The 11,925-nt window shown below is 43.5% G+C and overlaps 6 protein-coding genes across 6 annotated transcripts; 2 read left to right on the top strand and 4 right to left on the bottom strand.

Moving 5' to 3' along the window:
- Positions 1-317: 317 nt before the first annotated feature.
- Positions 318-2,138, bottom strand: L199_008086 (uncharacterized protein; the record flags this gene model as incomplete). The annotated part of the gene is made up of 7 exons (XM_064893770.1): positions 318-516; positions 635-813; positions 955-1,080; positions 1,172-1,617; positions 1,684-1,763; positions 1,838-1,921; positions 1,996-2,138. 7 exons carry the CDS (start codon positions 2,136-2,138, stop codon positions 318-320), a joined length of 1,257 nt encoding a protein of 418 aa, XP_064749842.1.
- Positions 2,139-2,524: 386 nt separating this feature from the next.
- On the top strand, positions 2,525-3,355 carry L199_008085 (uncharacterized protein; the record flags this gene model as incomplete). Its single annotated transcript, XM_064893769.1, has 1 exon — positions 2,525-3,355. One exon carries the CDS (start codon positions 2,525-2,527, stop codon positions 3,353-3,355), a length of 831 nt encoding a protein of 276 aa, XP_064749841.1.
- A 706-nt stretch (positions 3,356-4,061) lies between these two features.
- L199_008084 (uncharacterized protein) lies at positions 4,062-5,155 on the bottom strand (the record flags this gene model as incomplete). The annotated part of the gene is made up of 5 exons (XM_064893768.1): positions 4,062-4,091; positions 4,182-4,271; positions 4,384-4,488; positions 4,766-5,032; positions 5,126-5,155. 5 exons carry the CDS (start codon positions 5,153-5,155, stop codon positions 4,062-4,064), a joined length of 522 nt encoding a protein of 173 aa, XP_064749840.1.
- A 385-nt stretch (positions 5,156-5,540) lies between these two features.
- On the top strand, positions 5,541-6,737 carry L199_008083 (uncharacterized protein; the record flags this gene model as incomplete). The annotated part of the gene is made up of 6 exons (XM_064893767.1): positions 5,541-5,600; positions 5,674-5,727; positions 5,801-5,947; positions 6,194-6,388; positions 6,530-6,645; positions 6,716-6,737. The coding sequence occupies 6 exons, from the start codon at positions 5,541-5,543 to the stop codon at positions 6,735-6,737; spliced, it is 594 nt and encodes a 197-aa protein (XP_064749839.1).
- A 423-nt stretch (positions 6,738-7,160) lies between these two features.
- L199_008082 (uncharacterized protein) lies at positions 7,161-8,589 on the bottom strand (the record flags this gene model as incomplete). The annotated part of the gene is made up of 4 exons (XM_064893766.1): positions 7,161-7,592; positions 7,687-7,848; positions 7,935-8,271; positions 8,378-8,589. 4 exons carry the CDS (start codon positions 8,587-8,589, stop codon positions 7,161-7,163), a joined length of 1,143 nt encoding a protein of 380 aa, XP_064749838.1.
- Positions 8,590-8,973: 384 nt separating this feature from the next.
- Positions 8,974-11,895, bottom strand: L199_008081 (uncharacterized protein; the record flags this gene model as incomplete). Its single annotated transcript, XM_064893765.1, has 7 exons — positions 8,974-9,088; positions 9,175-9,395; positions 9,476-9,999; positions 10,094-10,398; positions 10,461-10,871; positions 10,940-11,318; positions 11,412-11,895. 7 exons carry the CDS (start codon positions 11,893-11,895, stop codon positions 8,974-8,976), a joined length of 2,439 nt encoding a protein of 812 aa, XP_064749837.1.
- Positions 11,896-11,925: the final 30 nt, after the last annotated feature.

Raw genomic sequence — 11,925 nt, 5'->3', positions numbered from 1 at the left:
ATTTGACCAAAGTATCTAGTCGATGTAGTTCTTTCTTCTTTTCTCGTAACTGGGATCGTTTCGGATCTTTCTCATGCAATTTATATTGGTCCCTACCTGACTCCCATTGGGAAGCATTACAAAAGCTTACACAGATGATGACGACATGATAATACACCCACCTTTGTCTCGCATTTGATTACGCCTGCATTTAGGATCTACGATGGAGAGAAGGGTTGCATACTGAATGGACTGACACTACTATGCCATGCATGTGTATCTTACAAATTCAGTTGTTTCTGCAAACGTCTAATCCACTGCACTACTACACAACTGCACTACTGAACTAGAACAGCCGCCTGTGCCTCTTTTCGCTGCAACTCAACTTGATCCTGCGTTCTACCAACGGCTTGACACCAGTTATCCAACTGTTCAGATAACGTATCCAATTGGTTTCCTTCCAATACACGAGGTTGTACCCATGTTATATCGGCTGTACCGTCCACTTGATCGAGAGAACCTTTAATGAGGCTCAAGCTATAATAACCGAATAAGCACATTAGCATAAAGGACAAACGACGACTCCCGTGCAAGGCGTTCTCTTATCAAGACGATTTTGCCATGATGATCTGAAAGAAGAGAGCCGAAGACCCACCTTAAAGCTTTCATAAGTAGATGTTCGACCTCGTTGATGGGTAATCTAGTAGCTTCACCGATAGTTTGGAAACTCATCAATCTCGATGAACCGTCCCTTGGTCTAGCGAAGATAGTTTGGATCAAAGCCATCAAGCAGATCTTCTGTCTCAAGAATGATACGGAGGATTCGAGGATTGGCTATGGACGATATACATCAAACATCAGTCAAAATCCCTTGGGTTTTAACATGTATCATCGTCATGGAAATGAAAAAGTATTTTAACATGAAAAAGTCAAGTGAAAATTCAGATTTCAAGTAAATTTGAAGAGAGAACTCACCTCGTTACCCAGGTGATTAGCTAATGATTCGAATTTACCGATTTCACCAGCGTTGAACGAGCTAATCAGATCTTTGATCCATTCCCATTCTGTCCCAACGAGAGTCTGGAGGATAGGGTGCTGGAGCTATATCATGACAATATCATTCTTATCAGCGCATATATACAACAGTGGCCATAGCTAATGAAAAATATTGATCGGCAAAATTGCGACCTACCAGTTCACCGAAATTGTAGATAGTTTCACCCAACAACGCCGCAATACATAAATCATGAGCTCTTGATTTCCTATCTTCCTCTGTCAATTCTTTCTCCGTATCTACACATGCCAGATACAACAGGGCATTCTTATAGTATGGTGCATAATCAGCTTTAACCTTGAAGTAATCTCCTGCTACACCGTAATATCCAGCATTGACGGAGGGTTCAATCGTATCTTGTTCGTTTAATATCTTTTCACACTCATCTAAACTCTCTTTGCATCCTTCCAAGTTACCCAGTAATAGTTGAGCATAGGCGATGGATGAGAGTGATAATGCATAGGCTGAAGCTGCTGGGGCGGGAGGTGCGGGCGATCCTGGATTATCATCCGTTGCTGGTACAGGATATGGGGAAGTGAGTCGTGAGTGGACGGATTGAAGGAATTTCAAAGTGAGTTCGGGTTCTATTTCAATATGAAAAGTAAAATTAGCTTTTTTTCAGTGACAAGATCTCGACTGTAAAAGCTAACCTGAATATTCCCTTCCTACCCTTCGAGCGATCTCGACCAACTTCAATGCGTTGATTTTACTTTCGATGGTCGTGATGAATCTGTGATTTGTACGGTTTGAGCATTGACTCTAGCGGTAGATTCATGTGCATGGCAGGAGTCAGTCCATACTCACTTCTCAAACAGTTCGATCTGATATGGTCCAGTCCCAGGAGTGAATACGAATTCAGTCAAGAGAACAGTCAGATTATGCCATAACCTGGATTGCGAAGAGGATCAGCTGGTGAAATTCTTCCGAGCATCGATCAAGGCATATGAGGAGACGAGACTCACTTCTTCTCATACGCCGATTTTATCTTTGTCCATAACGGCTTCAACTCCTCCGGTGCTGAGGATACCTGTTGTTCGAGGTACGGAAGAGGGGAGGTGGAGGTGGAAGTGGATTTGGAAGTGGAAGCTGGTGCGTCGATCTCCATGGTGTCGGTTTTGCGAGCAGGTAGGATGATAAAACGGGATTGGGAGTGATTATGTCAATTTCCTTGACCTTTCTGAGAGCGTTATGAGGTCTTTATGATGAGTTTTGCCAGTCTATGGTAGTTGTAAAGATGCAGAACACCAGAAGATGTCCATCGTCATACACTTAACACACGCACGCGTCTACGGTGAGTGATAAGCGAGACTGGGTTACGAAATAAATCCACGTGTATCCCTAATACCTTCCGATGAGATTTCGAGCTTCTCCTTTGACCTGCGATAAAAAGTCCAAGATCCATTAACTATACCGCATCAGCTCACTGGTTCATAATCTCAATCCTCAGCCGTCCTCCTCAGTCTTGCCATCTGACTCTCCCCACCACTCGCCATGCCGCCTCGACCCTCAACGTCCCTACGATCCCTCACCTCGAGCCGATTCGCCAGTACATCTTCCATCCCTTCTTCCTCCTCTTCCACACCTATATCAGCCAGTACCAGTACGATCCCACCCCAAGACCCCAATCGTACATACACCGCCCGAAAGACATTCTTATGGAACTACTACTCCCACTTGATCGAGAATTCCAACTTGGTATTAGTGTACGATCATTCGAATCTTACTGCAGCCGAATGGTCTAAAATCCGTCGATCAATCGCATCTATACCCCTCCCACCGAAACCTTATAATCCCCTCTCACCCCCTACAGAAGAAGGCAAACCTGAATCGATAGAGAAAGCAAGCTTGAATGTAGTCAGAACAGGTGTATTAGCTTCTTTGTTATCAAAATCAAATTCACCTCTTATTACTTCTTCAACTTCGGGAGAAGATCAAATCTTAGTCGGTCAAAGAGCCCTCCTAAGTTGTCCATCATTATCTCCCACATACCTTAACAAAATCCTTACGACACTGAACAAAACTCTCAAGGGACTCAAGAGGGATAACACACCAGATGAAAAACAACCTTCACTCAAGTTGATTTCGGGTTTGCTGGAAAATAAACATATCTACAACGAAAAACAATTGCAGACAGAAATCTCCAAATTACCAGAGTTGGACGTGCTTCGATCACAACTTGTTGGATTACTTCAAGCTCCACAGAGTCAATTGGTAGGAGTATTGAATCAGGCGAGAGGTGGACAGTTGGTCAGGACGCTGCAAGGGTTGGAAGAGGGTTTGAAAGGTGATAGCGAGGGTGGTAAAGATGAGAAAAGTGCTTAGGAAGGAACACGGTTGGCATAGATTGGATGGATTGGATTGATTGGATTGATTGGATTGATTGGATTGATTGGATTGATTGGATTGATTGGATTGATTGGATTGATCGGATTGATTGGATTGATTGGATTGGGTAGGGAAGTAGACGGGATTAGTTGATTGGAGAGGATGAGAGCTGTCTGATAGAAGGAGCTGGTAGGATGTTTTGACATATTATCATACATCATGCATTCATATATACTTTTTGGCAGCTTCACAGATGCAGAGGATATGATCTGTTATGGAATATCATCATGAATCAGCGATCATCTATTGTCGTAACCCCTTTATACTGGCATATAGCAGATCATTTACGAATCGTCAGCCCCGAGCACGCAACCGAATCGTCACAGAGGTGTCATCGATCTCCCTTCGGATCACCAAGTGACACAATGCTCTCAGGACATCTCGAATGGTACCCGAGGAAGCAATAATATTGTTTCACCTGGGAGATAAAACATGATCATTCGAGCGTAATCAAAGGCAAAGAGCAATGCACCATGTTAGCTGTTCTGAGAATCTTCTTGCGGAGAGATTACCTCTCGTTGAGAAGTGAACAGGGCAAGACACAATCCTTCTGTTTCAAAAAGATGCATTTTGATTTTCTCTCGACCAAATCCATTTTCTATCCCTATCCCTATGACTATGTGACCATGATCTATACGACAGCTTACATGAGAGAGAATTCTCCGAATTTCTCCTGTGAACATCCAAAACAATCAGAATTGTCAGTGACAGGACATGAGGTTGAAGAAGTGCAAAGGAAAAGCCAATGTTGACTCGAACTCACTCTGTATCCTGGTACGGACCATTTACCTTTCTTGATCATAGTCTCAACGGCCTTGTTGATTTCAGGTCGGGCCTTGGCAACTTCGTCGACCTGCAAGTTGAGCAAAGCAGAGACGTCAGTGGTTAGAAGATGATACAAGTGTCTTTGACTAAGACAGAGACAAGAATATGTATGGATAAAGTGAGAAGAACCAAAAACCCACAGTCAAGTCCTCGAATGGTCGGGCATCTTGGATGTTAGAGAGAGTAGCTTGGAGGGAAGATTGCTCGGTTTGGATCTTGTTGACGGTCTCCTTGGCAGCGGCGACCTGTTGAGTATAGTACACAGTCAGTATGGATCGTTCGTATGATCTACTGCGTTTATCCTGTATTTCCTCATATCCTAGTATCCTTCTTAATTCTGGTCATTGAACAAAAACATGGACAATGTAATGTCTTGCAAAGTCGCCATCTTTGCGATCTTGATTTCCACCGAATCTATTTTGTCATTCCCTCTGCACCATACTTCGTCTCTTTATGTCCATTCCCCAACATATGACCTGATCCCTTCTTCACGACAGATCCAAATGAAAAGTGCCCACTCACAGCTTTACCTTCAAAAGCACCAACCACTTCATTCCACTTAGACACATCATAATCAACAGCTTTGAAATCCTTCAATACTTTCTCAGCTAACGAGACGGCTTGTTGATCTTTCAATACGCTCTTGTAGTGAGACAAGTCAATTTGGGGTACGGTAGCTTTCAAAGCAGAGTTTTTGGATACGGCAGTCGAGTGTCTGGCTCGGAAGGATTGGAGGGAGGTGAGTGTGGTTTTGTCGAGACCTAATCCGGTGTAGATCTTTGTCCAATCCTATAAATCCATAAAAAACCACATCAGTCAGTCAAACTATATTGAACGAGTAGATAGATAAATGCGTGAGGAGGGAATGAAGAGTAGACATACGACAGCGGTAGCAGCTGATTTAGTAGCCATTTTGAGAGATTATCTATAGACGGATCCGTGGTCAGTTCCCTACTTCCTGCTTGGACGATATAGTGGTAAGCTTACAAGAGGGAGGAGTGGTGAGTCGAAGGTCGTTGATGATATAGGATCTATGCTATGGTATGTATGTATGTATTCGATGTTCTCAGCCAGTGGTGAGTAAGGGACTACGAGGAGCATCACCATACAAAGAACGGCCGATCCGAATAATCCCGCATTTCCCGACAGTGTGGCACCGTCTCTACCTTTTTTACCACCCAAACCTATTTCAACATTTCATCCATCATCATCATCACAGTCACTCTGCAGACATTACTTTACTGCATAATACAACGTAACTTGGCATAGGCAGACAATACATCGATACTAGATCAACATGGCCGAACAGAGGGAAAATTCACCTAGGATAGCAGATGACGGAGATAATGTCGATGAGGTGAGTTCTACCCCTTGCTCCTTCCCTCCACCTTGTTATGTTTTAGCTTGACTGACTAGGGTTCATGCGGTAGGAACTCCGATTGATGCAAGCTAGATTAGCAGAGATGGAAGAAGAGAAGAATGCTGTGGGTGTCAAGTCAGCCGGGATTTGGGTCAGTGGAATCATCAGCTGATACATTGGTTCGTCGGTTATGACAGCTCGTATCGAATAGGGGATCAGCTACACCCAATCCTTCAACCGCGAATGGACAGACGTCAGAAACGCACGAAGGTGGCAACGAAGCTAGTATGGAAGACGAGGATTCACCTGGAGCGGTAGATTCGAGGAGTGTGTATATTGGTAATGTGAGTGAGAGTTCGCACCTCGAATATCTTCAGACCGGTCTGGTATGGGTTGTCATTCGAGAGGAGAAGGGATGGTGTAAGGCAGATCATCCATTTTGCATCTTGGACATTGTCGATCCGATTGGGTTATACCATCTCCATCGAACAAAACAATATGATCGAGTTCCTTTGCATCATGATGATCTAACAGATGGTCTATGGAATTGGGAAAGTCCTCGTATTGACTTATGATATCAACTCCCTCAGGTTGATTACGGAGCGACCCCAGAAGAGATCCAAGCTCATTTCCAAGCTTGCGGCACTATAAATCGAGTAACGATATTATGCGATAAATTCACGGGTCATCCAAAAGGTTATGCCTATGTGGAATTCGCCGAACCTTCTATAGTGCAAAGTGCCATAGTGTTGAATGAGAGTATGTTCAGGGGGAGGTTGATAACTGTGAGTTGCCCTCATTTTCGATGACAAGCCTCGCTCATGGAATGAGACAAAGGGTGTCGTTTCTGAGGGGAACCACTCCATGATGTGACATTCTTCTGGTTTTGGCTTTCGCTAAATTTAATTTGTTATGCTTGGACATAGGTGAAAGAAAAGCGAACGAATCTACCGGGGATGAACATGACCAACCGAGGTCGAGGTAGAGGTAGGGGTGGATATAGGGGTTTCAGAGGTGGTGGATTCAGGGGCGGAAGAGGAAGGTAGGTTTTTGTGCTCGCTCATCCGTACTGACTCTCCGTAGCTGATCAAGTTCTTTCTTCATGCCAATAGAGGTAGAGGTAGAGGATGGTAATTACTGCAGAAGAAAGGATGTGGAAAAAAAAAATCAGGTCGATTGGCGATAGAAATGAGACGATCAGACAAGGGAACATGCAGAAGGCAGGAAGATAGTTGAAATCCGTCTTGTCATAATGCCTCATATATACTACTCTACAAATGTTATCTTTCACATATGGAATACTGAAAGACTTGTATCAATATGAATAATAATATTCAAAATGCCAGACAGTGATAAAATCGATGCATGCCATGCCGGACGTAATATTATTTGTCTGTACGACTAGTTATTTTGTTTGTTAACTTTTGTATGGTATGATCCCCTCGATGAGATATTTTCTTTCCGCGACAATTCTCTTCAACAACCACCATCCGCATTTCGCTCCCTCTCCTCTGAATCCCTCTTTAACCTCTCACAACTGAAAGTCAATCTATCTATCTATCTCCCTCCCATAGCCTGTTTCTTCTGCATCTTCCTCATCTCCCTCTTCTTCTCCAGATCCTCCAATTTTTTCAATTCCTTCTCTGACAACTTTTCCCTTTCTGCCCTCTTTTTAGCTGCCCTTCTCTCTTCGGGAGTTTCCTCTGCAGGTTTATCCTCATCTTGTTCCTTTTTATAATCAACAGCCAAATCAGCATCAACAGTTTGTCGAGTCTTGATTAATTTTCGAGAAATATCAGGTTTGAGTAATCCCCCACTAGCCGATTTTGCCAAGAGGTCAACGATGTTCAAAGAGACTTGGATCCAAGCTTTGACAGCGTCGATTTGAGCAGGGGTGGTAGGTTTGTATACTGATAGGATGACGTGTCGTGATTTGGCTTTAGATGATAAGGGGCCACGGGAAGGTCGGGTAGCTGGGACATCGGAGATCTACAAATACATGAGCGAAGATATGATAAGTGATTTTCTCACAGAACGAGAGGTGATATCATGCGAAGCAGTAGACGGAGTATTCACTACTCACTAATAAGTATTGAAGCACACTAGCAGCATCCTTATCTTTCAATACCTCACTAATACCGATATTGGGAGTTTTCAATAACAAATCGGTGATTTCTACATGTTCAGTAAAGAGTGCATGGGTGATAGGGAGGTTTGTAGCTGAGTCGTTGAGCTTGGGGAAAGTCTAATGTTGATATATCAATGAGCTCTTATCAAACAAATTCAAACGGTCAAGAGTCAAGAATTGAGAGTCAAGAGTCGTCAACTTACCAAATCCCATCTTTTCTCCCTAGTTTCCCTCATAGCAGACTTATCTACCAACCCCCATACACCCAATCCTTCACCTTGAAGACCCAGCTCACCCCTTCCAAGGGTAAAATCAAAGTTGATTTGCTCAGCTCCACTGTAAGTAGGTTCGATGATCGTTTTAACGAAATGGATGACTAGACCGGCGAGATCGTGGATGGGTAATAACGATACGGTCGTGTGGAGTGATAAGAGATTTCGTCGACCACTTGCATACAAGAGGTGCAGGGCAGGTGAAGATGAGAGGAGAGGTCGGACTTGGGTGAATTGAGATGATAAGAGGGATTCAAATGGTTTGATCCTAATTCAATTAAAAACATCAGCTTGATCACTCTTACCTACTAGAATAGATGGCAAACGGTTGATAGTTTGGTTTAGTTGAGTGAGAAGACAAAACTTGTACTCACGCTGATTTGGCTCTACCAGTGTTGATGGTCTTACCAACAAGGTAAATCAACAGGTAGAAACCTACGATACCTAACACGGCAGCTTCAAACTTGAATGCCGCAGGTCGGAAAGTGAACATCTTCCATCTGAATTCCAGACCATCGTATTCCCTCGATAAGGGGGCAGCGGGAGGTGGAGCGATGGCACCAAGTAATTTGACTAGACCTGACATCTTGTCTTGTCTTGTTTTGTACAAGTGGAATTGAGAGTTGGCAAGATCCAGATGAACAAGAAGACGAGAGGGACGTTAGAGATGTTCGAAATACAGCGTAGATAGATAGATAGATGGGTGAATTAAGGGAAGTACGAGTATCACCTCTTTCTCATTTCGAACAATCCGGAACCGGGAAACTCGACCGATGTCAACAGAATTACCTTATTCAGATTTGAACGGAATGTGGCACACTGCCTGGCGTGATCACTTATTTGGATGACTTGGCATCGAGAGAGAAACTAATTAGAAGATCACCCATGCATGATGAGCCAATATTATATCAGAAACGGACAAAGGGTATGTATGCAAGGTATATCACGATGACATCGAGGAAATGTCCGTTTATAAAGCAATATCAAACACCCTCACACTCCTGTCATCACTACAACTTGCCAATTGCAGTTTCCCATCTTTGTTCCTCCATGCTAATTTGTTGACAGGTCCGACATGAGATATGCTATTGGATCAATTATCTCAGCACTCTTCCCTCCCATTCACCATATGATACTATAGAGTAGCAAATGAGCTGCATGTACCACTCACCTCTCGTCGAAAACGATCAATTCCTTTGACCTGATCTCGTTCTCGACTTGTTCTAAGGCGTGAATCGATACAGATCCAGTCTCCGTACCAACAGCCAACAGATATCCATTTGTATTAGGTTGAATAATCATATCCACAGAAGTAGTCGCTTCAGTGAATTTAATAGTTTCTGTACATCTCCATTCGGATTTATCTTCTTTCGTCGAAATCCATATTTTCACCTAAAGGAAAATAAAATAATCAATTTAACCTCGACGCTTTGCTTTTCCCTCAGACTATAGGGATAAAGGTAGAAACTTACAGTCTTATCCCTAGATGCAGTGGCAAATACCGTGTTGTCATTCTGTCCTTTGACAAAACAACAATCCAATATCATCCTCGCGTGAGCTTTCTCCTGCTCTACAAATGGTTCATATGTCTTCTTCTCGCCATCATGTCTAAACAATCTCCAGGATCTATCTCTTGAACAGCTCAGTATCAACGAATTATCATTTGAAAATTGGATCCGAGTAACAGTTAAAGAGTGACCCTTAAGGACTTGTCCGTATGATTCCCAATTTGATGTCTGGTATATACGTATACCGGAATGTTCAAGGTTGGTTGATTTAGATGATGTCGCTATCAATTCTGATCCACTGGGGGTAGAGGAAGAAGAGGCAGCAACGCATACTAATTCATATCCGTGGCCATATATTTTCTCAATTTCTGGCCATAAAGTTGAAGTTGCCAGTTCTTCTTCCGTAGGTAGAGAAGTCAAAGTGTGAGAGATCGATATTATAGCTTCGTTCATTCCTTCTTTCTCGATCTTATCGGTTTGAGCGGGAGCTATATAGATCGGCAGAACATTTAGATCAGCTTAACATTCACATATTTACAGGTACTGTGTACAGAGTCCGAGAGAACACGATAAATCACTTACCTTTCTGTAAAGCCCTGTTGGACAAACCCAAGGGAGGTACAGTCGCGCCCTTCGGTCTCAGCCCTTCTTGATCCTTGCTTCCCTCCGAGACTCCTAGCGTCCTAAGAGATTCTACGAACCCTTCTGGCGCATCAAATACCCTAGCTACCTTCTCATCTGCACTACTTATGAATCTCAAAGGTGAGATAAATGCAATGTCCGTCATGTCGTAGCCGTGTATCTGAGGTCGAGCAATTTCTGCCCATTGGGATTGAGAAGAGGAGGCGATGGATGTGGATGCGTGTATACGGGATGTTTGGTCGGATCTGGAGGTATGGCATAAATCAGGTCACGAAGCTGTTGCATCTTGATGCTATAATGCACTTACCCGACAGAAATCAGATATTCCTCTCTTGGATCCCAGCTCAAACTTTGTACATCCCCATGATGTCCATTGATCCCACTCTTCACTTCCCATCCTCCCTCTTCGTCCTCGGATGAAGCAGTTTTTACCCATCTTTCCCAGCCTCCATTCCATCCACTTGCCAGTACGCTCTTCCCATCTTTACCCCATATGGCACCGTAGAATGATAGACCCCTTCCTCCTATCGCCCCGAATCGATGTTCAGGCACCCAGATCCCATCTGTGGAAGGTACCCAGATGATCAACGAGTTGTCCGACGCTGTAGATAAGAGTAAGGGTGATGAGTGGGAGGAAGGAGGGGACCAATGGACGGTGGTCAGACCGGATTCGTGGCCTACGAGTAGAGCTTCGAGGGTTATATTGTATCGAAGTGATCTTTCAGAGAAGGGTCAGTATACTAAAGCACATAGTAGTTTCTTTGTTAATTTAGACCGTTAACTTACCTACTACCATCCTGTACAGCCAGTATGTGAGCTTTCGTGCTAATCTGACCACTTCCTTCGCCATTCAATCTCCTTTCGAATTCATCCAACAAATCTAATCCTTCTTCTTCTCCTTTCCCACTTTCCTTCTCCTCTTCTTGTATGGCTTGTTGTTCAGGTATAGTCGAAACCCTCCATAGCCTAATAAAATTATCTTGAGATCCACTAGCCAAAAACAAATCTTCCTTAGTCTGGTCTAGGGAGGGGTAAGGAGTGAAAGATAGACATCTAACCCAATCTTCGTGTCCTTCCAATGTGAGTGATAGGATGAAATCGTTGTTTGGTGAGAGGGTGTATATCCTGATTAGACGATCGGTGGCTCCGACTGCTAGTATTGGGGCTGAGCATGACAGAAGTACAAGTCAGCATGTCATCGTATCACTTCTGACAACCACTCATGTAGCTTGTTTTGATGGGAATGAGATTGACCTACCCTTCGATCCAGGTAAATAGCTCAACTCCAAATCCAAAGGTAATCTACCTTTCTCCAACTTTATAACCTGTTTCTCGCTATACTCCCCATCAAAGATCTTGATCTTACTATCTGATCCTCCCGTCATGATCCATGCATCTGGTGATACTCCTATAGCCGATATTGATGAATTCTCATGAGCGATCCAATTCTTCTCACATTTCCATTCGTTTTCATCTGTTGTAGACCATATTCGAATTTCTCCATTTGTATCTCCCGATATAAATTTATTCTCTCCTGATGGAGAAGTGATCAATTTGACAGTGGTGATTTGACCTTTATGTCCTGGTAATGTCTCCTGTACGCCATGATTCGAGGTACTCTCAGTATCCCATAGAGCTAATAGTTTACCGGCACCGAAAGCCAGTAAGCCGTTGGAGGTGCTGGCTGAGCAGGAGGACGACCGGTTGGAGCCTATTGAGATGTATGCTGGATCGGCTCTCATCGCGACTAGAACCAATAGCTGTTCTTGAAT

The sequence above is a fragment of the Kwoniella botswanensis genome, chromosome 3, assembly GCF_036426115.1.
Source record: "Kwoniella botswanensis chromosome 3, complete sequence".
In the NCBI taxonomy this organism is placed as follows: Eukaryota; Fungi; Basidiomycota; class Tremellomycetes; order Tremellales; family Cryptococcaceae; genus Kwoniella; species Kwoniella botswanensis.
The sequence above is the reverse complement of the archived record's forward strand: the minus strand, read 5'-3'. Positions and strand labels throughout refer to the sequence as shown.